General features: G+C 42.9%; 1 protein-coding gene across 3 annotated transcripts in view; it reads left to right on the forward strand.

Annotated features, from left to right (window-relative positions):
* The first annotated feature begins 206 nt into the window (after positions 1-206).
* LOC139924515 (contactin-associated protein-like 5) overlaps positions 207-24,278 on the forward strand; it is a 48,869-nt gene continuing 24,797 nt past the window's right edge. For all 3 annotated transcript variants that reach the window (XM_071915572.2, XM_071915581.2, XM_071915561.2), the window contains exons 1-7: positions 207-321; positions 4,529-4,722; positions 15,773-15,920; positions 18,453-18,656; positions 19,529-19,713; positions 20,515-20,658; positions 23,196-23,463. In XM_071915572.2, coding sequence (XP_071771673.1) covers positions 4,597-4,722; positions 15,773-15,920; positions 18,453-18,656; positions 19,529-19,713; positions 20,515-20,658; positions 23,196-23,463 — 1,075 coding nt within the window. In that variant the 5' untranslated portion in view covers positions 207-321; positions 4,529-4,596. The remainder of the gene's footprint in view (positions 322-4,528; positions 4,723-15,772; positions 15,921-18,452; positions 18,657-19,528; positions 19,714-20,514; positions 20,659-23,195; positions 23,464-24,278) is intronic.

The raw sequence follows: 24,278 nt of genomic DNA on the forward strand, positions 1-24,278 counted from the left end.
ACGGGGAGAAATCCATCGTAGAAGACCAGAGACACCGGTTTCCCCACCGACAGAAGCCGCAATAATCCATCATGCGACGCATTTGCGTAATGGGATGCATGATGAATGTAGGGAATCACTAACAGAGGTAGAAGTAGACGAGGTAGGTTGAGGGAATAATGTGTCGTGTATAATCCTAATCAGTTTGCTTTGACTTTCTCATCTCCTCAGATAACTGCGATGGCCCCTTGGCGTCCGCGGTGCGTGACGCGTCTTTCCAGAGCTCGTCACAGTCCTCCGCCAGCAACGCCCCCCACTTCGCCAAGCTCAACAGAAGAGACGGTGAGTGCAGAAGGACCGCCATGTCTCCCGCGTCGTATTTCTTCTGTCCCACTGCCCAAGGTCGTAGCGTTTCATTCCCAAGCAGAGGCTGTAAAACATAAGACCTAGAGAAGAGAGCGAGGAAATTGTCATTTGGCTTTGAAGTGACATTTCCCTTTGGTTCGCCATTTTCATTTATCAACACTCTTGCCTAGCATGTCTCCTTCAGCAGTCATCCTTCTATGTAAGCAGTTGGAGGAAGGTATATTTAGCACCTCTTGACTCGCTTTAGTAATTGCAAAGAGGCAGTTCTGTTTTTTAATTAGCAGTCCTGGTACACACACACACACAATATCATCATTAATCCATTTTAGTCGGCATATACAAGTAACACTTTGTAGTTGCCGTATAAAAATAACAGCAGCTACACCAGCATTGGCATGGTGGGGTAAAGATTCTGAGTCAATACCTGTCTGTTATTAATGTCCATCTGCAGCTGAGCATGCTGATGCACAATCATTTGTTTGCTTTTGTGTTGAGTTATTATCATACCTGGATCAACTTCAAGGATAACCTAAATTAATTATTTCACTAAAGGCAGCAGTCTTTGGATGTGTCATGTCACCTTTGGTCCACACACTTTTTCCAAAACAAGGACTCTGAACCCCTTTGGGAGAAAGCACAACTCCTCGGCAAATTAAAATGACTTTGCTTTGCAATTTCTGTGACTTATTCAAACACAACACAGCATGATTTGACTGACGAAAAGCAATCAGTTTGTTTCATTCAAGTGAACGGTGTAAAACATTCTTAAAATTAATCTCTATTGAGGGATTGATCATAAAAACATCAAAAACCTGGCATTCAATACCTCAAAATGCTTGAGAAACCGCGTTGCCTTAGCAGACTCATTTGGATGACTGCTGTGATAATTCAAGGCCAGGGACCGGCCTGGGTACCACCCAGTCACTCAATATCATTTAATGTAAGAGGGTGAAAAACACATTCAGACACATTTACCTGCCGTGAGACTCAAACCACTCAAAACCAAATATAAAACCATTTTTGATTTTATCATAAGAAAATCTACATGATCTTACAGCCTGAAGAATGAGATTAGATATATTCAGCCATTTTATAGTCTTTTAAAGTATGGTAGGCATAAAGCTCTCAGATGTATTGTTGGAATAATAATAAGACATAATACACTTAATAATACTACATCAAACATCCATTATGGTCTTCCCGGAGTTTCCCAGACATAACTAAACTCCTTGTCCTTCATAACCGGTCGCCACCTTGACCATACGTATTTACTCTCTGGAATTACTCTCATAAATACTGAATAGGACTAAATAGACTGCGGAATATTCTGAGTAGGCTGAGCTGCAGCACAGACACTTGGATGTCATTTCAAAAGCGTCACAAAAAGACCTTTGTCACCTTTGTCAAAAGGCTGTTTCAGGAGTGCAGCCATTATTGATGCAGTCGCCATTGTTGTAGTAGCAGGAGTACTAGCAGTACCAGCAGTAGTGTTCATGCTGTTGTAGTAGTAGTAGTAGTAGTCATAATAATAATAATAGCAGTAGTAGTATTAACAGTAGTTAAGGAGATTTCCCACCAAATCCAACCCAGTGACACACAATGTAAAACGCAGTGTAGAGGCTGTTAGAGGCTGCCAATCCTCCCTGATGGTCTTGTTTATTTATGGTAATTATCCTAATGATTTATTGATCTTAGACTGCTAAACACGCCACCCTTAAGTGTTGAAAATATTTGAATCTATTTTCCCCCGGACTTCATTCCATCACTGCTTGATTAAGTATAACAGATCGCTCCCTTGGCAGAAATCTCCATATTAATAATGTAGTAAACGTAGTTTTTTTCAGTGAAATTAGGCTGCATGTCTGGGCCATCTCCTCATTACATGACCTGTAACTTATTTATAATTCTGCTACTATCAGAAACCCTCCATGGTAGTAGCCATGGACGAACCTGGAGCTAGATCCTGAGTTACCTTGCCTACTTGTAAAAATGTCTTACGGGGTTTGACTTCACTGACATCTCCGGATGAAATAATTCTACTCTGGTCAATCTGTATCCTTTTCAGGGACAAGGTATTGGGAAAGCTAGGCGTGGCAGTTTGACCTTCTGATTGGCCGGTGGCCAAGATTCAAGGTCCGAGGGTGGCAGCGGCACTCTAAATAATGAAACAAATGGAAATGTGAATTGAGGAACTCTTATGCCAATCATGTACATGCCCCGTCTTTCAAAAATTCAGTTTGTAAAACCACGGTCAACCTTCACTACGTGCTCCTGCACCAGCATAACCCTGCTCCCTGGGGGGCGGCTCTGTAAACGATGCTTCCTGCATAACGGAGACTCTGGTTTGATATTCTGCACTCATCTGCTCCCATGGTGTTGTTTCCCAGCCCACAGCGGCTGAGTAATGAACCTTTCTGCCAGAGCTGACCTGTTTCTTCAGCTTGATAGCTGAGGAGCCTGTGGGACTTCAACACATCTTTATGGAACTCACGATACCTACAGTATCCACACACACTTTAATCATGTCCCTGAATTCATAACAATGGCGTACAACTAGGCTGAGGACAAACTAGGCTACGTGTGGGGTGAGCAAAGTCTCAAAATCCATTGGACATAAATGTAGAAAATAGAAATACAGAGGGTGGGACCCAAATACTGATTTCTAGCTTTTACTGAAAAGTACTTTGGGTATAGCTCAGGAATCTGACCCATGCTGCTCTGAAAACATCTAATTTAGCAGTCACTCAAAGTTGAACTCAATTCAATAAGCATTCAATAATTCAATAAGCATTCAATTTTGTTGCATTTGTTTCTGCATGTTTCACAGTTTATTTTGTAAGACATATATTCATATTGTGGTAGCTGCTGTGTAAAGTGTAAGACAACCTCAGATGACATGAAAAAGGCCAATTTCTCCCTGTGCTTTGCTCTACTTCTTTGGGGATAAGCCACAGTTTGAAAACCAGCAATAAATCAGTGGATCAGAGCTGAAGTAATCTCCCATGGGTTTAACACTATCGTATCCACTGTATGATGGGAGAGGGCATAGACAAAATTACTTCTCACTGCCAATGTCTTAGCTCTGGGTTTTATTAGCACAGGCTTCCATGTGCTTTACAAGATGGAAAAAATGTCTCTGACAAAAGACAAAAATCAAATGACAAAGACAAAATCCACATCAGCTGTAAATGTATCTCTTCACATACGAGTGCCCGCCTACATTGTTTTTTTAATTTTATTTATCTCGTGTGCAATTCCCTGCGTGAATTAAACTCTAATTGCACTACACTTTGATCTTTGGAGAAAAATACTGTAGCTCACCACTTATCTTTTTGTGATGCATTTGTTAAAGCTAATAGGTAAACTACTCCTGTATCTCTTGTAGTCCACGACAGGTAAGCACTCCAGTGGTCCAAACACACACACACATACACACAAACACACACACACACACACAGATGTTTACCATCTGATCCCAGAACTATACAATACAACATTTATTAGTTGAACTCTCCTACACTACATTCATACTTTATGTTAACACATTATATTCTCATTAAAACCTTACAATATATGACATTTTTATGTGAGCATTATTGCAATCAGCAAATTAATTGAACATCCATTCACAAGACATGATCCAGTCCGATGTGCATTGATAAGTATGGATGCGATACCCTGCTGATAATTTGTTTCCCTTTTTTGTGTATGTGTGTGTGTGTGTGAGTGTTGCTAGTGCCATCTGTAAGGCAAAGCTGTCTTACAGTACTTTCAGACAGTCTTTGTCTTGTCAGTTGTCTTGCTGCTGTTTTCTTCCTTAATTCAAAAGCCAAAATGCTGCCACACAGCAGACTGAAAACCCGATGGAGCATCCTAACTTAGGTTCTCAGTTTGGCTTGAGTCCATCTTGTCTCTTGCATCTACACAGTAGTGAGTTCAGCTGTGATCATTGGAAGCGTGATGACCCAAGCTACATCCTAGCGCGCTCTGGTGCTCAAACAATACAAAAGAGAAAACCTTCTGACTGTTATTCCTTAGATATTTGACCGCGGCTGAAATCGCAAACATTTTTTCAACTCCACAATACATATCATCAAGGTTTTGTTCCGCTGAGTTTCGTGTCACAAACATCCCTAGTGAATCTCTCTCCAGTCTCATGTCGTTTGGGTCTCTGTCCCACCAGGAGCAGGAGGCTGGACTCCGCTGCTGACAGACCGGGAGCCCTGGCTCCAGGTGGACCTCAGGGACAGGATGGAGGTGACGGCCGTGGCCACACAGGGGCGCTACGACAGCTCCGACTGGGTCAGCAGTTACCTGTTGCTCTACAGCGACACGGGCCGGGCCTGGAAACAGTACAGACAGGAGGATGGAGTAGGGGTGAGTCCTTGCATGGTACCAGATACAGCACTTTTTTTGTTTCAATTGGCTGCATTGCTATATACAGTATGTGCAGTATAGGTCTAGTGTATAAAATAAGCCTTTGGTGTCTGGTCTCTCCTGGAGGACAGACAGAGTCAGTGTGAGTCTTGGCATGGACAAGCTAATGGCGCCCTAACTGGAGCCATGCTTTGCTCAATGCAGTTGCAGCCAATTAGAAGAATTGGCAAAATTGGATGAATGGTCAAAACCCAATGTGGCACAGTGACACATTTTGCAAACCTGGTTTAATAGGTTTCTTTATCCCTATTTGCATGGGACTAATAGTACCTGGGAACATCCAGAGATTTGTAATAATTGCGGAGATTAGCCTTCTCTAGATGGCATTAGTATTACCAGGGGTGGTCTGTAATTTGATTTTGCCTATGCATATCGCTCAGTAATCAGGACAGTAAAAGAGTTTACTGAGGGAATGTGATAATCCAGTGTTAAAAAGTGCTGATATTTCAATTATTTGGAGTTGACGAGTATTGATTGGAGAATTGTTTGTTCACTCAGAGCTGATACGGCTCGGGGGCGGCTGTTCCAAACTAACCAGCAAAGTGTTAGATGAAACCTGATAGGTGTGGAATTATAGAAGCATTGCATAGTGTTGATTTTTACACTCAAAAAAAAAAAACTCTTCAATTGGCTCCATGTCATTGCAAAGAGTGATGCCGCTCTACTGCTCCTCTGGTTATATGGTCCTTATAATCCAGATGCCAGGTGCGCAAATCGGTAATTGTGTGAAATTCAAGATGTGGACGGGATGAAATTGCGGAGTCCTGAGGAGAAAACTGCCAATCACCAGACCAGTTTTCCTCAATCATCATGAATTTAGGCTTACTACATGGAATTCTTGGACTGCATTTTTACGTATAAAATAATAAGAAATAACCGGCATGGATACATATATGATGGCCATTAAATCCCTCTTGAAATGCGCTTGTACACACACACTCGTCCCTCATTTCCTTTCCTCTTACCCCTCCGACCCACAGTTAACACACACACACACTCGCTGGGTTTTTCTGAAACGGTTCCTTGGCATGGTTTGTCTGTTCTGACCAGTAGCTGTTGATATCCATGATTTTACTGCATACATTACACAGAAATACAGAAGCGCAGTATATGCTTTCAGTGCATCCACAGACATATCTCATGTTTTATGTGCAGGAACTCTGTGCGCCTCATCACACTGTTGTTTGTAACGGTATGTGAGTAATCATATGTGTGAAATTAGTTTCCATGGAGTTTATCTCAACATCCTGTTACGGCCTTTTTAGTGCTAAAACATCATCTAACTTCTCCAGATCTCTCCCTGTGAAGAGATTTAGGCTATTTAATATTGATCTGAATCTTAGTAATGACCCAGGGGGGCGACAGGATATACATTTTGACAAATTTACAGACATATTTGCTTTTATTTAGTTAATATGTTAGAGCAAAATTCAAAACAAAACAATAATTGCAGTTGGCTCCTATAATCACTTGCAACCCCACTGCAGGCATATCACTCTTTCAGCTGTCTTGCCTAAACACTTGCAGCTGAAAAAATAGCATTCCAAGGGTAAATTTTGTAGCCTGCCATATTTGCAAAACACACCTTAGTAAACCCCTCTGCAATCATGGGCACTATTTGAAGTGCAGTTTGTTTTGTGCTGCACCATACTTTGCGCCCCTGTTATTAAAGGAGGCCCTTTAACTCTGTTTAACAGCTATTCATAGTATTCTGTTCCATCACCACTCGGCCATCTTGGTAGGAAAATTACAGGTGATTGTAATAAATTAACAGGTGATTAAAATCCAATAACAGCCACAGCCAATGAGCTGTGTATATGGTAAAGCACCATATTGGTAGGAAATGCATGTGACATCATGGGAATACTATGAATTGCTAATGTTTCTTGTATTTCTGGGCCCATTTTGTTGTTTGGCGGCGTCTTTTTCTTATTCCCGCAAATAATTGACCAAATTTAGACCATGCAATATTGTCTAAATTCTAAGACATTTCCAGAGCAGCTGCAATGCAGTTTGACAGCAGATCATTTTTACATGTAGATCATTTGTATCTCCATGCAGGTTCTGGTGTCAGTCCTTCAGAATCGGAGAGCAATCAAGAGAAAGGGCTTCTTGCTGGACTCACCATTTTGCACTGACAGTAAACAATCCATCGTAAAGGAGACAATTTCTCCACCAACAGTAGCCTCAATAGACCAGAATGCAATGCAGCTACAAGACATGTTGTGTTTTGAGTAAGGGACGTGACGCTCACTTTCCTCATCTGGAAAAACTCTCAATCTATTATAACTATTACTCTCTCCAACATGTTTAACCCACAGCCGAATGCAACAAGTTCACACCCCTTCTCTGGGGGTTCTCAAAAGGCATTCTGGGAAATTTCCAACTGAAGTAGATGCAGATGAGGCAGGTTGAGGGAAAGTGGGTTCATCAAAAAAGTAAATTACCACACTACCCCATTTTTTCCTTGAACTTCATCTTCATCTCTGATTTGCTTCACCACTTTCAAGGCTGCAGTCGTGCTGCTGACTGCAGCCTCATCCATGTAATGCCAGGAAAACTCACTACCAATATCTCTTATGATAACATAACATGCAGATGGTTATTTTAGTTTGCATCCTTCATCCTGCAAAGCGTCGATGTACTAAATCCCGACTGTGATGCGTTGGCTCGCCGAGGAAGATTTGAATCAGAGAGTCTAAGGGGGGAAATGACATTGCTAAATAAGACCTCTGGCCATAAAGAAAAGCATGAGTCAGCGTCTGAGCTCTTGTGTCGGCTCAGCAGTATAAGGGGACCGTTTCAAGCTCTTCTTGAAAGCATTCACACATCTTTTTTGGTTCACGGTGAGGGAGAGAGATACGGATAATCGTAGTGATCAAAAAAAAAAAAAAAACCTGTAGATGTTTCCTCAAAAGCAAGCAGGACTGTGCAGAATTTTCATTGTAAATTGTGTCATTGAGAGCCGGAGGGGCTCTCAATGACACAATGACACCTTGGAGTAGTGATTTTCTCTCTGCATATTCAATTTCTATTCTGGCACTCCAAACCATTTTTGCAGGCATTGGCTAATCTAGCAACAAGTGCTTTATTTTGATGCCACTAGCCTTCCAGCGGGAAATATTTTACTCAACCGACCTTGCAGTGTGCGGACTTATAAAGACACGATTAGATAGCCAGTATCTACGGATGACAATTTCCCCTGGTATATTTGAGAATTTTCCATTTTCATCTCCCTGCAGCCCCTCTTTGGAACACAACCTCATCTTTGAAAACCACTGCTTTCGATCAATATGTTTGTAATGGTGCCTACGCTGACATGCCAAAGCTTCCTCAGGTTTGGAATTGCCACACATCACTCTGATACCTTCATTCATCCTCATCTTTAGCGCCTTGTCACTTAGTGACAGTTAAACTTTGATTCTGCTCAGGAAAGAAGTGCTGAGTGAAAAGGATTTCTGAGTGCCTGCCTCACCGCTATCGCTGTCTTTTCTATTCCCAAAGATGCTTTTAGATGCTTTCATGTCCGGAGCTGTCATATCAGTTCTGGTTTTCAAGGAATCTACAGCCTGCGAGCTCGCTGTACTTAGCTGTACTACAGTAGAAATGCAAATGCCTTGTCTGTGGTGGATTGAAGTTGACGGGATGAGGCGGAACATGTGAGGTGTGTGGTTTTAACTTTTATGAAACCCACGTTTTGTAATAGGAAGCAGGATACTGGTCCTACATACAGTACATTAACATGTTTTGGACCAAAGACTGAATACATGGTTCACGGATGGTTTTACAGGCTGTGACAACGCGACATCGACTTGAATCAGAGTTTTATAGACATGACAAGCTGCTGGCTTTGCCTGAAGTCGGCTAAATTTAGGTTTGGCAGCCACACGTCTGAATTAGCTGAACGCGAGACAGGTGTGTGAACAGTAATTATAGACGGGTTTCCTGAGCATGTTCAAGGGTGTTCGATTCTGAGCGGGAGACAAGATGCTCTCACTTTGGTGCGTCTCAAGGTTTTTTTCCATGGCTTGCGTGTGCATAGGCGCAGAAAGTGCCAGACATGAAATGAATGAATGATGAATGCTATTATATGTCTGACAATATATGAAAAATAAGAGTTATCATCGCCGCGAACAGTGCAAAGAAGAGAACTGTCATATAACCTTAGTCTAATAGCTTGTCTCAATTCAAAAGAATAGCATATCAAATGGCCAATTTCCTATGCTATCTAATTATTATATATAATTCATGTGGTGAAATTAAACATGCTCTTGTTCCGCTGCTACTCCCGGCCACATAAATTTATTTCTCTTCATTAAACCTTTCATTTGAATCCTCTCTGGGGGGTTTTCGTTCCCCTTTTCGCCGAAAGACTTTGTCCTTGATAAGAGGAGGAGAGTGTCACTCTCATCCAACCTATTGTGCTACAGAGGTTTCAGAGGGTTCAACCTCATCGTAATTCCCCGTGAAAGGTGTCAGGGAGCCTTTTGAAGTTGGCACAAGGTACTTTTTTCTGAAAGTTTTTTTTTTTCCCGCTCCTGCGAGTCGGAGGAAGCGAGGGAGAGAGAGCACCTTCGGAAAAAAAAAATATAGTAGTCATTGTTCATTGACATGCTGCTGGTTATTTTCGCAAAGTCCCAGGATCAAAGACTATGAAAGGCCAGAGCAGCTGCGGCGTCGGTCCGCCTGCATACAAATGAGGATGAGGCGGCCCGACAACAACGGTGCGAGTTTCATTAAATGCCGATCTGCATTGCGCTGCGGCGTTTTATGCAGGCAGCGATATGTCTTTAGCGTTCATTTTGCTTCCCCCGTCGAACAGACGTCTAATTTGGGGCAAGTGAGCGGCTTTTTTCTCTTTTTTTTTTCTTTCTTTTACCTCTGAGTAACCTCCTAATGGTCAGCCGGATCATTGTATTCCTCCTCCAATCCTCTTCATTCCTCATCTGTTCTCCGCTCCTCCATTACATGGAGGCTTGGACAGCCCACAGGTGATCAATATGGAGTCTATTACCATTTGAAGATTGGGTGGCTTAGAGCATCACTCGCTGGTCAATGGGGAACGTCCATGGATCTAATTGATGAAGAACCTGTGACTTATTCGGTTGTTCGGGCAAATAACTTGAAGGTGTTGAATTTTTAATTGGTCATGGATCTTCCGCTGACTGAATCCATTCGGCTCTCCGCAACGACTGGCCTTCAATGGAGGCCTCAGCTTGATGCATCCAGATGCATTCAGGGCCGAAAGTTTATTTCCATTCCATTCCTATCGCCTACTTTTGGGGGAAAATCGCCTAAATGCGCTGAAATTGAAATTAGCTTTACTGGTCCATGTAATGCTTCAGCGGAGTAATCCTGTTCATTGGAGATTACCATGGCCATTCATACAGCATTTGGTGACATCAACCCAGAAACGTTACATTCTCATGCTTTTAGGGTTTTATTCGGAATGTATGTGCAATGTTGAAAACAAAAAAATGAGTTTACTCGTAGATATTTTAATTTAACACAGATTAGGGTGTTTGAGCTTCATTACAGTACTGTACCTCAATAGAGAACTGAGCTCTATGTGTATTCTTGTACAATATAACCATCAGCAAGCCATGCCTCTTGCTGAAGTAATGGTACATGATTTGTGATAGATAGATGATAGAGTCGTATCTCTCACTTCCCTCAAAGTTGGTGTCCCAGGTGCTATTCTGTGTTTTCCCCCTCACTGAACGGAGTAAATAATAGATTTCCTTCACTGATGTTTGCCTATGTGCAACTGTAGCGGAAAATCAGAGGCAGCGGAATCAAGGAGTGCTTACATTTCCCCATGGGAGAGTTTTGCTGTCTTAGCCTCCGCTGTAAGCCTGGTAACCATTGCACTCAGGTGCTGTCTTTCCACGACACGTACCCAGGTCCGCTGGGCCCCAGGGACCCCGCACAGCACCATACTGCTCCTCAGCAAGGCTTGGGGAGGGGAGAAGACTGTTTGTCAAGTAAACACTAAGCCACCCCCATCCCTGTCAATAGTTATTGGATGTAGGCAAAGCTAAGGATTCTCTTGCAGGTTCTCTTGCAAATACATCTCACTTTGATATCATGCTTTGTAAGGCTGCGTTCACACTACAGCTGAAAGTATCTTGATTCTGTTTTTTTTCCCCCTCACATGTGACACAGACCTGATGTTTTCTAATCAGTGTGAACAGCACAAAGCAGCATGGAGTCACATTTTTTCAATTCCCATCTGGACTACATGGATGTGTGGTGGGACTGAACAATAATTCAATATTATTGTTTATCGTCTTTCAGTAGAATGATATTGCAATGAAATATTGAGTCATTTTGATCCACAAATCTGTTGTCTAAATTAATGCTAAATAGACAATACTAATTAAAATCTCACAAAATTATATCTGTAATAAATTAGGGAATATTACTTGAAAATGACAGTTTTATCGTACTTTATATTACTATGCAGTTCATTGCAATGAACCACAATTAGATTAATTACCATGTCATTTTGCATGTTAGCAGATAGAGTTATATATTGACATCAAAATTCTTTCATGGTATTCTCGATAAGGCATGTATCCTATATTATATATATAAGGCATGCATCCTGTATTATATATTGCATTTGAACGCTCAAATCGGATTTTGTCAGTGTTGCCATGACAATAAGTAAATCTTAAATCTGAGATGAGTGTCTTAAATTTTGGCACCACGACAGCTTGGCTGAGCAATGTAAGCATGAAGGACAACAAGACACAACAAAGACACAACAATGTAAAGAAAGACAAATGGCCGACTTGACGCCTCAATTCAGTCAAAACTCAAAGGCAACACAAATGTGTTGGAAACAAGTGGGAGAAGTGTAGGTAGAAAAATGAATGTTATGCATTTTGTTATTCTTACAGTCATCAAAAAAATCAGATATGAGCAGTAATTCAGAATTGAGCATGAAGGCCTGCAGTGTGAACGCAGCCTAAAACTGAGCTTCACTGTATGCGTCTGTGCCAAAGCACAACTGTGTGTCATGTGAGGATCGGCTTGCCTGGGGACATAATTGCGCACGACACACACTCAGCTGATTTAAATCATAAGGACGCCGCTCATCACAGGAGAGGAAGAGTAAAGAGTCTTAATGAACGGGGAGGGAGGCGGCTCAACAGTCGATACAGGAATAGAAATAATGAAGTCACTGTGGGGTTAGGACTGTTTATGTGGACAATGACTAACCTCAGCCCTCCGGCCCTCTGGGAGCTCTTCTGCACCCTCAGGCCTCTATCCGGAGACTCTGCTTCATCTCCGCGCCGTAATTGGGAGGATGTATCGTTGCATATTTTTTCCGATTCATAACAACAAGGAGCACTCTGGGGAAAGGCTTAGCTTTCGTCAGATTTAAAATAGTCTAGTCATATGGGATTATGGAAAGCGACTGTTTTTTTTTTTTTTAAAGCTACAGGCTACACACTTCAGGCGACACAATTCTTTTTAGATTAAATGTTCAAATAATTATGTGTAATGCCATTCATTCATTTTCCATACACGCTTGTTCCTATTCAGGGTCACGGTGTGGGGGGGGGGGGGGGGGGGGTTGTGGAGCCTATCCCAGCATGCATTGGGCAGAAGGCAGTGACCCAGGATAGGTCGCCAGTCCATTACAGGGTGAACTCAGACAGATAAACAACGCCTTTGGGCAGTTTAGAGTCTCCGGTTCACTTGACCTGCAGGTCTTTGGACTGAGGGAGGAAACCGGAGCGCATGGAGGAAACCCACGCACACATGTGAGAACATGCAAACTCCAGAAAGGACCAGGGACCCATTTCACTAAGTTTGCAACAATATCATCTTTAAATGAATGGCTATTCTAAAATGAAAGACATTTAAAGAGACAATAGGTCCCTTTAATAGAGCAAATCTCATTCAATGGCATGAGAAAATATTTGAGCATGTGAACATGCGTGCAATCCAGGCAATAATGAAATGATGCTTGAAGTATGTCACAAGGACCCAGCATCTGCAATACAATATTAAGGGTTACTTGCACTAGTGGTTATAAATAAAAGCTATTACTATTCAAGGTCATTGCAAACTTTGGACAAATTGTGTCTTTCAAGCCGGATTATAATCAATAAGATGAGTAGACATTAAAGTTGCATTGCACTTTACCTCCATGCCTTTCAAGGTGCACTTAAGGTATCTGTAGCTACAGACTGCATTAGGGAAGGCTTACCCAAGCTCTCTTTTCTCTCTCTCTCTGTCTCTCTCTGTCTCTCTCTCTCTATCTGTCTCTCTCTCTCTTTCTCTACTCTCTCTCTCTTGCTGTTGGTGTCAGCAGAAGTTTACGGTCATTCCTTTGAGAACTTCCTTTATTAAACTACTGCCATCATAACCACTGTAAATGCTGTACTATAACTGCTGTTCCCCTGCTATGTTGTCTTTTTCCTTAAAGGAATACACCAAGTTTTTGGGAGTTTGATCTATTGGTAAACTTCCCCATTAAGTGATGAGAATGTAGACACCAAATTCATCCACTGGTTTTGCATGGAGCCTACCATCAGGCTCCATGCAAAAGCAGTTTGGCATATAGTATGTTAAAGGATAATTCTGGTAATTTTCATCCTGGGCCTTATTTTCCTAGCTTTTGCCATGATGACGATTGATTGTGCTCAAAGTTTTATCACTTCACTTTACTTCATCATTTGCTTTACCTACCTCAGGTTTGTTGGTAGCGCTGCTCTCCAATACACACCCAAAGGGCAAACACAGTCTCCAACAGAAAGCAATTAAAATACGTCCTTTCAACACAATAACACCCATACAGCAGTGGGACATGCCTACATCAGATTTTCCAATTATCCATTGCCTGAATGCATATTTTGTGGAATTAGACATGTTATTTTAACTAGCGTGAGCTAGTTGACAAATAGACTGTTCAAGTAGGCTACTCTGAGGCTGGATTCATGCCAAATTTTCCTTTGGATAATACTAGTGACCTACTATCTCAATATAGTGTATTCTACAGTGTTAGCATGGAGCCTATCACTCCACATGCAAGGAACACCGGAGCCAGCGATCTACTAGGGATAGTGTATGATTTTGGTGTCTATGTTCTCATCACTTAACATGGACATTGACCAATGAGCCAAACTCCAAAAAACGTATTTTTGTATTTCTTTAAGGTACACTATGTAAGATATTTGTAAAATAGCACCCCCTGCAGGTGCAAAGATGAATGACGAATCTAAATCAAAACAGCGCTGCATACCCACACCCTTACCGAGCGAAACAAATGCAGTCAATACTCAAATGGTTCAACACTGACAACACAAGTCCGTTTGGAGTAGTATATTTATGATAGCACCTGCAGAAATTACTCATGGCCATGAGGCATGACTTCTGCCATAATGTTACCACCTACTTTAGCAAAGACAGCTATCAGTAACAGCTGGGGATCAGTGTGGGTTACACTCTAGATTACTACCATTAAGGCTAATAAATTGGATATGGCATATCAAAACAGGCCACGCTGACCAATTATTAATGTGCTTTAGCAAGGCTTTTGTCAAAAGGCCAGATGATGATCATAAACAGAGCTGATGTGCGATAATGTTATCTTTCTCCTATGCGCTGTTAGGTAACTCTGCTCACTGTAGATATATTTACAGAACAGAATACAGAAGACAACATAAAACTACACCAAATCTAAGTCCTCAAATCCAAATTTTTCAGTGAATTGGTCGGCTAAACTTAGTCACGGTTACCATAATAGACGTTGGTAGCATCCTGCCACTACAGCGGCACAGCATAGCAAGAAACCTATTTTTGTGAATCAGTGGCACATGGCGTAAAGTGCAGTCAATGACGCAAGGCGCACAGGGCGGCACGACTGGTGTTTGATAATCACCAGTGAAGAAACAAGGTGGGATTAGGAGGAATACATTATCAGTGGGTGTGGTAGGGGTTGGCGTCAGTCATGACTGATCAAATTGCCTCTTCCCTCCAATTGAATTCAGTGCGCTCTGTGCCACGGCGCTCTGAAAGTTTGGTGATGGAGAGAACAGTCCGGAATCATTCCGCCACATTAGCTTCTCCCAAGAGGAAGCTGATGTCCTTGTGCGGGAGGTGCAGAATCGCCACAAGCACCTTAAATTAAATTATCTTGGGACGAGATAACACATTTGGTGACTGTGTTGCTGTGGTCCTAGGAGAACTGTTGCTCAATAGAAGAAACGGTTCAGTGATATTAGGCGAAGAGCCAAACCGAAGTTGGCGGCGAACCTCAGGGACTGTTTGGCTACCAGAGGGGGACCATCCACCAGCCAGTCCCTGACATCTATAGAGGATGCATCCTCCTCCACAATCCCCACTCTACTGTATATACTGTAGTTAGAATGAATGAAAAATGTTGTATCTTGTTATGTCCTGCTTGAGGGATTTACATCAAAGACAAATTGGCCAACATATAATCGACAAAAAGGGGTTGGTAAGCTCTTGAATAGGATCTGCTCATGCGTGCATCGCTTAGTAAAGCCACGAAAATAGCACCGAACACGACTGCGTCGTGCACCTTCGGCCTGGTCTGAGCAGGCGGGCAGCAAAAGCGTAAATCCCGGTAATCCTTGACACCAAGATTGCACTGCGCTGCTTGATCGTTACTGACAAACCCTCTACTGTGCCTCTCCTCCTAGTCAAGTTTGCGGCGAATCACCAAAACGAAAATAGAGCCCATAACATTAACCTGGTTAGCGCTGTATATAATGGAAACACATAATGAACCAACTGGACTTTGCCTTTACCAGGCTCGGGTCGGCACAGCTCAGCACGGCCTGGTTGGTAATGGAAATGAGGTATTAGATGTAGTTCTAGAAATTCATCCTCCCACTGTATCTTTAGACCTACTGAGCAGATAGTAGGCTAGATTATGCTGTGGGAATAGCATGTCTGTTGGTCTGTCTGTCTGATCTGCTATCATCTATTTCTTTCTGTGGGCCAACAGAGGTTTGTAGGGAACGTGAATTCGGAGGCCGTCGTCCAGAACAAGCTCTCCCATTCTGTCAGAACCCGTTTCCTGCGTTTCATCCCTCTGGACTGGAACCCCAGTGGCTGGCTGGGCCTCAGAGTGGAGGTGTATGGCTGTTCCTACAGTGAGTAATGCTGCAGTTACACCACCACATACAGGAGTTCATTTATACAGCAAAACCTGCAGTTACACCACATAGAAGAATTCATTTATACAGCAAAACCTGGAGTTATACTAACACATGGAAGGGGTTAAATTATCAACTACTGTCTATGAAAAAGAAGAAAACCCATTGGTTATACATGCATTCTGCACAACTAAATGCATCTGAAAAAGCCTTTCATGTTCTCAAATGCTGTTGACAATGCTGACAAAGTGGATTACGCACAGGTAATGTATTAATCAAGCCTAGCGCAGCCCGAAAATAAATTGTTAAATGAGGGATAGTCTTTTACATTTAGTGATAGTAGGATTTTAATTTCCCTACAGCGACTTTGTCCCAGAGTCTCACAACTCATAACACATTTGAACACAAGGACTTTGCGGCATATTTTCTGATCTCATTGAGTTATCTTTTTATTAAGGAATGATGTTAGAGGACAGCTATATAGAAAGTGGCAGATAGTTGGGGGGGTGGATGTTAATACTGAGCGGGCTCCAGGGCTATCATGCTTGAAAACATCAGCTGCTGAGCAGACACAATGCCAGCAGCTAATAGAGACAGACAATGACAAGCCCGCAATTTGAGAGGCAGCCTCTTCCTAGGTGCTGCTAAATAAAATAAAGGGGAGTCACTGGGACGCCTCTCCCACACATTGTGAAGCAGCACTAACTGGATGAGCCAGTGAATTACTGCACTGTGAAAGACAGTTATAATTATCCCTGAGTGAGCAGTTTTATAATGCCCACCCGTTCCACAGCATGATTCCCTGTATTAATGTTGGATGAATGTGTGCTGTGCTAATAAATGCTGCATGATTTGGCCCTTATTTTCAACTTAACCGCAAAATGAAACTCCTGAGTGTCTTTTCAAAGCAAACAAAAGAGTAGAAGAAGGGAAAAACCCTCGGAGCCACCCGTAACCGCTGGATATGTCAAAAGATGATGAAGGAGCACTTACAAGAAGAAAGCCCAAGGAATTTCTAATGGGGTCATAATCATCTCTGGTGAAGCTCGCTGATAGGAGCAGCAGAGTTTTATAAGTCGTTTAAATGATTTACAAGTATGCATATAACCCAAGTACGATCAATTAAATATTGAGAGGTTACATATAATTAGCATTATGGTTGGCTTTATAACTTGAAATAGCCTATTGCTAATATATTTGACATGATAACAATTAAGATCTGTGAAAGTGGGTCATGAGTAGTAGTAGTGCAAGTAAGAAGCTATTCATGTAAGCGATACACTTCTGAATATGTGATTATGAAGTATTATGATTATGATTATTAAACTTTTAATGGTTGTAGCACTAGACATTTAACAAGATATCAAATATATTCCTGCATTCCTCATCTGCTATCAGGTATTGTTCTTAATAGAACACCAATTATTGCTTACTGTCTCTCTGTGTGTCCAGAAAAAAATCATTTTGATGTCGATTCAATTAGCCACTCAGTCTTACATATAAATAAAATTTTTTGGTTATTATTTACAATGGGATAATAGTAGGGATGGGACGATATGTAGCGAAATTCACAATCACAATACAAAAATGTGACAATACGTATCGTGGGGCAGAAAAATGAATCGTGATATTAGCTCCATTTTATTCTGCTGTAGTAATCACAAATGAGACGCTTGACCATCACAGTTTCACAAGCTCTCCATCCAAATTATATTATTTGCACTTTGTAATGACATTTTGAAATTGTTGTTTACATTCTAGCGAGCCAATGGCATCGCTAGAAAGATTTGTGGCTCAGAAATAAACAGAATTCTGCACAGTCAGACTTTGTCATCATTGAACTTTTATTTATTACATTGTATCATGGTTGTATCGAATCATGAAGCCCATATTGTGTATTGAATCATATCGTGAGATAAGCATATCGTCCCATCCCTAGATAATATGAAATATGGCAGCTAAACTCTCTCTGTCCAAGCTTGACTTTGATACAGTTTCATAAAAAGTCTGTTTCAATAATTCACCCAAACACAGAATTTTTTTTCTCCATTTATAGTTTAGCGAGCCATTTTTTGTTTTCTTTCTCTCTCTACATCACCCTCCCTCCGCTCTGCATTAAAATTGCAGATGTACTGTATGTTAGAGAACGCACTATATATTCAAATAGTCCTGCCTCCGCTGCTGAAGAAAAACAGCAACAACTTCAAAATTGCTTCTGTTGTAGCACACTGCTGTGTATTTTTCCACTGAGAACTTATCCACATGGGGACTGGCATATCAGCGCGAGTGCGATTCACAGAGCCAGAAGAAATGTGATAAAAAAAACATTGTGTGAAAAAGTAATAGCAAGTGCAACAAAGTACCAATCAGAAGTTTCGGTAAAAGCCATTTCCCCTCACACGAATAGAAGAGTCCACTTCAGCTCCGCTCCGAAGATGTGACAAAAAGGGAATGCCGAGCTCAGTGGTGATTGAGCGTTCGAGGCATTTCTCCACATTGATTTCTTTGATTTCTCTTGATCCCTCCCAGAATCGTACGTGGCGGACTTTGACGGCAGAAGCTCCCTGCTGTACCGGTTCAACCAGAAATCCATGTCGACGGTGAAGGACGTGATCTCTCTGCGGTTCAAGAGCCGCCAGGCCGAGGGGGTTCTGCTCCACGGAGAGGGGCAGAGGGGGGATTACATCACTCTGGAGCTGCACCGAGGAAAACTGGCCCTCTACCTCAACCTGGGTGAGGAGCACACCTGTTACCTGCTGTTTAGGTCGACAGAAATTCATAATGTACCTGTGAGGAAGTGCCATCAAACTGACATTAGTTAAGAGAAAAAAAGCTTTTATGAAAGTATAATTGATTTTTTTTATCATATTGTTGCTTGATAATAATCACCAACTGAAAGTCAGTTTACCCGCCTTTTTAATTACCGCTACATCACTGACTACAAATAGCGTTATCTGTTGCAACTCAACTTCATTTACCCTTAATTTTCCCCATAGGGAGATTAGAAGGTAAAAAAAGAAAAACATTATCTCTATTCACACATTTACCTGCTGTTTCAAAAGCTTCAGTTAATATAGACGACTGTATATACTGAGTGCGCTAAACCTTAAATCGCTTCAAACGTAAGCAAAACAAGTTTGTTGCACGTCATCTGAGCCCCACATGTCTGCTGAGTGTTACATTTAAATCTGAAATGCCATGTTGTTTTGGCAGCTCAATTAAATCACCATTATAAATTCAATGTATTATTTAAATTTGCCTGCCAGCTAGAATGACTTAGTGGGTATCACTGGTAAATGTGAAATATCGTGTGACTTTAAAAGTGATCGCTACAATGTGAGCGAAACCTGGCCATGTCATGTTATAATGCCTGCATGTGTAGCTGTGCAGGTACCGGCAGAGTTTAAAGGGTTAATACAGTCAGGGTGGAAAACCTGAGACTATTACTCTCCCCAGTGTGTGTGTGTGTGTCTACATGAGTTTGTATCCTTGCTCTTCCAATTACCAGTGCACCTGAGCTCCATTGACTGGCTGCCCTCAGTTTAAAGGTTCACACCGGCAGTGCGCGAGCCGCTGCGAGTGTTTTCACGCTGTTTGTGTTGCAGACGACACCAGGCTGAGGTTCAGCAGCGGGCGCGTCGCCGTCACTCTGGGCAGCCTGCTGGACGACCAGCACTGGCACTCCGTCCTTATCGAGCGCTTCAACAAGCAGGTCAACCTCACGGTGGATTCCCATACGCAGCACTTCCGCACCAAAGGGGAAGGAGACTCGCTGGAAGTGGACTATGAGGTGGGTCCTTACAATCTGTAAGGTCTGTGTTTTTTGTGTGTTGGTTTGTTTCCTTACCTCCACCAATGAAGCTGGAATGAGGTTATGTTTTCTCCCCGTTTGCTTGCAAGATATCTCAGTTACTAAAGGATTTGGCTCAGATTTTGTGGACAGGTAGCCGTTGGCCAAAGGATCAGTTAATTGGATTTTGGTGATGATCCAGATCTGGGATTTCTGCCATTAATCGATTGTCTTTTTTTGTGTCATAACTCTTATGCTACGTTTAAGTGCTGGTGGGAAAGTCCGACATCTGCGAATTCCAAGTCAGCTGCTAAACAGCGTTGCATTCACATGCTGTTCAAACCTGGAAGACAAACAAAAGAAAATTTGTTGTCATCTGTAGTGCTCAGCGCTCATTGCCATGGTGTTTCTGCACTGCACTTCACAGAGATCACCTGTCAATCAAACAGTGTGGCGAGTGTTGTGATATCTTTTCCAGTTGATGAAGCTTAAATGACGCTCTTTTCTTAGTCTGTTCAGCCATGGTGGCTATCGCTGCTCCTGCTAACTAACCGGCTGTTTAGAACAGCAAATGATGAAACTTTCATGAACTGGCTTTAGGTTGAATCACTATTGTGTTATATCATTCAGTCGCAGTCGCAGTCGTTGCTACTGTCTACCCTGCAGACAGTAGCAAAACAGACATTTATGTATATGAAAATGTTGCAGAAAAGAATATTCAGCCATGTACTAGTGTGTATTGGAGCAATTTGTGTATCTAGTGCTAAGGGCTCCACCTCTCTTTTGTTCCCTTCATCAAAGCTGAGCTTCGGAGGCATCCCGCTGCCTGGCAAACCTGGCACCTTCCTCAGGAAGAACTTCCACGGCTGCATCGAAAACCTCTACTACAACGGAATCAATATCATAGACCTGGCAAAGAGACGCAAGCCGCAGATATACAGTGTGGTAAGGGCTTTTTATAGTTTGAATATTTATGCAACTGCCGTACCTCCGGCGAAAACCCAATATGATCACTTATGCAAGAGCTTCTTCAGTCGAGCAGGGGAGGGGAGGTTAACAACACCTAACCTCATAAAACAAATGAACCGCGAGAGTTGTTGCATAACAACTTGAAGGACCTCAAGCAGAGGGAGAACAGGTCCTTGGTTTAGAAGCACTTAAGAGCCGAGAAAGTGGGATTGTCTTTGTTCTTACTTTGGAAAGAGGTCAGCGCTTGATGGTGGGGTGGTATGTACCGTATCCACTGATCCATTCAGCGTAGGTTATTATTACCTCCTGCCGCTAGCCTGGGGGCAAATTGCATTATTGAAGGTAGCCACTTCCAAGGGTTGTCAAGGTCTTGTGCTGGTTAAAATGACACATCCTCATGAATATCAACCCCGGAGCGGGAAGGCCTCTGGCTCACCGGGCTTACACCTGAAAGCGCCGAGCACTTCACAAACTGTCAGTTGCACACCGCACACCATCTGACACCACCTCTCACACAAGGAGCGGCATTAAGGCAGCGGTGTACTTTAAGCAAAATCCAACATGCCCGAAATAGAAATACAACTGCCCACAAATTTGAGCATATTCACTGAGGGCTTGTACTGTTCATTTAGTTACACTTCATGCCATCAAGATTAAAGAGGTAATCGTAACTGACATTGATGACAAAACTAAGAGAGCAACAACAAGGGCTGCTTGAGGAGGAGAATATGAGGAGTTAGAAGCCGTTAGCCGAGCCTCCAAACTATTCATTTAGAAGTGTTGACCACAAAATGTTAGAGATAGAAACAAAGGACTGGAAAAGGAAACGCAGACACTTTTCCACAAGGCACAAACACAATCAGCGATATTTTAGACCAACTGCAGAGAGTGTGGGCCGGTGTGTGAACAACTCCACTCATTCGCACCGCGGAGTCCGAAGCAAACAACACATTTTTCCCCCCTCAAACGTGTTGCTTTGTTCGCACGTACCTGCCCAAGCAAGTACACCGCAGCCTATAGCGCAAATAAGTTATTCCCAATAAGTGACGCTTTCTGCCCGCCCCGTAAGATTCCCCTAAATCACTCGAGAGTCCCCACCAGATGGTTTCTCTAAGCCGTCGCTCCTCGCCGCCTTCGCCTCCCTGTCACCGGGATCGATGGTGTGTTCCACCCAGCGCTGCGGTGACCTTTTCCCATGTACAGGAACTCATGTCCTCTGTACTCACTCTCCTGTCCCTAGGAGTCCCCCGCACACACGGCACTGACATTCAACCCACTTCCCTCCAGAGTCCATATCGGCCCAGTTCAATATCCTCTCCGTCTGTTTCCCTCTCTCCCCTCCTCTCCTCTCACCGGCTGTGTTTACATGCAGGGAGGAACTCGACTATCGGCCGTACTCTGGTTAAGGGCCTAATCCGGTTAAGCTGTTTACAGTACATGAACCTTTGATACCCTGCGCCTGCGATCGAGTCTCACTGTTGCCGCGATTAAACCAATAACCAGAATATTTCCCCCCTCCCTCTTTGACCGAGCAATAGTAGCTTACTTCTAACACAGGGGAAAGAAATTACGATCCCAATGAGTTTGCACAGACAGCAAAAAGCAAAAGCGAAAGGAGCGAGATGTTTCCATGCCACAGCAGCCCATTTAATGTGGGACTAAATCTCTCTCCAGACGGCATTAGTATTAGCAGGGGAGGTCTGGTGATTGGTGATTTTGACCTCGGGACCGCGGGAATTTTATGCCGTCTGGAACAAACATTCAGCAAATCAGTGATTTTCTCCGGCTAGTCCAGTAAAAATTGGAATTACCTACTGTATTCGGAGTTAACGGATGTCTCTTAACAATAATGTGGCGCCAGCTGAAAAGAGTTGCGGCAGGTTCGCCGGACTGTGGGCGATGCTGTGTGAAACACTCGCACTGGAAATGATTATACCGTTTGGATGAAATTACCAATGTGCACAGGTGAAATGACATGTCTGACCTCCCCTGGTAATGCTAATGCCATCTGGAGAGGGCTTATGCCAGGAATCTTTTTCATGAAACCAAAAGTGAGAGCAGTAAGATGTTTCCATGCCACAGTAACATGTTTAATATGGGAGTAAGCCAGACATCTTAACCAGGTTTCTCATAATCACAGTATGAGTTTACCAGGTTGTTCTAACCCAGTTATGATGTGTCGACCCAAAACCAGGTTAGTGGCTAACCAGGTTAAGGTCAGGACTCTCTGTGCATGTAAATGTAGCCGCTGTTAGTAGTCAGCCAGTTTCACTCAGCTGGCCTTGCCTCCCAGCAAGATAAATGTTTGGTTTGTTCATTTTTGCCCACAATAGATCTCTGCCTTTCTCTCTTTTCTCTGTCTCTCTCTTTCTGTCTCTCTCTCTGTCTCAAAGCAAGGGAGGATTTGGCGTCGCGGATCAAAATGTCAGATTAACACTGCATTCTTAATTAACCTTCTTGTAATATGTTGATCTTGACTGGGACAAGGTGACTGTGGTTCCCTCGCTCTCCAGGGCAACGTGACCTTCTCGTGCTCGGAGCCCCAGCTGGTGGCCTCCACCTTCCTGAGCTCCAGCAGCAGCTTCCTGTCGCTGCCGGCGGCGGCGTCCGCCATGGGGGGTTTCTCCGTCCGCTTCCAGTTCAGGACGTGGAACCCGGACGGGCTGCTGCTCTCCGCCCGGCTGAACCCGGAGCCCCAGAGACTGGAGCTGCGGATCAGCAACAGCCGGCTCCGGCTGACCCTGCACACCTCTGGCCAGCAGAAATCCGAGGTCTCCACTGGTGAGGCTACGGGCCACACAGGCTACTGTTTAGTGAAAACCACAGCACCATACATGAATAAACATCTAAGAATAGACAGGACACGTTATATCTAGCACGCAAACAGATGCAGTTTTTAATATGTGTGACAAAGTGATACTCTGTGGGTTTGATATGTGTAATTATAGCAGTGGCACTGCATGACGTCAAAAATATAAACATGTTTCCATGGTAAAAAGGGAGCCTGGCTGAAGAATTTGTGCACCGCTGAGATAGGAAATTGGGAAATGTACGTCATTCATACAGCATGTACCAGAAATACTCTTGGCTGAGGTCCAATTATCATCCTCGGCTAACTTGTGGACTCGTAGTTGCCCATATAGGACAGCGAGGTTTGCGTCAAGTGTGCTGCAGCAGTGTCAACACCGGGCTGAATCCTCGGTTGAAGAGTACAGCACGTGCATGCCTAAGCATCTGCCTCGGCCAGAGGGGGATTTAGCTTTAGCTGCGGTAACTGGTCTGTCAGCTCGGCCTCCTGTTGCGGCTCCCGGCTTAGCAGGCAGTCAGCTGATAATAAACAAGTCGTAAAAAAAACGTGGCTGGTATGACTGGTTCTCAAGTTTGTTTTCTCTCTCTGCTTCATTTAAAAGCGCAGCAAATATTGAATTCATTTCTGTCTCATTTCTATCTCATTTAATTTAATCGAATTTGCATGACTCATATTTACAGTTGCATTTATGTTAACCACTAAGCTTTGTTGAACTTTATTAGCACGATGCCACTCAAAGTACAAGCCTGTTTGACTCCAGTGTTTTCTAACATTAAAAGACTATTAA

This window comes from Centroberyx gerrardi, chromosome 10, assembly GCF_048128805.1.
Source record: "Centroberyx gerrardi isolate f3 chromosome 10, fCenGer3.hap1.cur.20231027, whole genome shotgun sequence".
Taxonomy (NCBI): Eukaryota; Metazoa; Chordata; class Actinopteri; order Beryciformes; family Berycidae; genus Centroberyx; species Centroberyx gerrardi.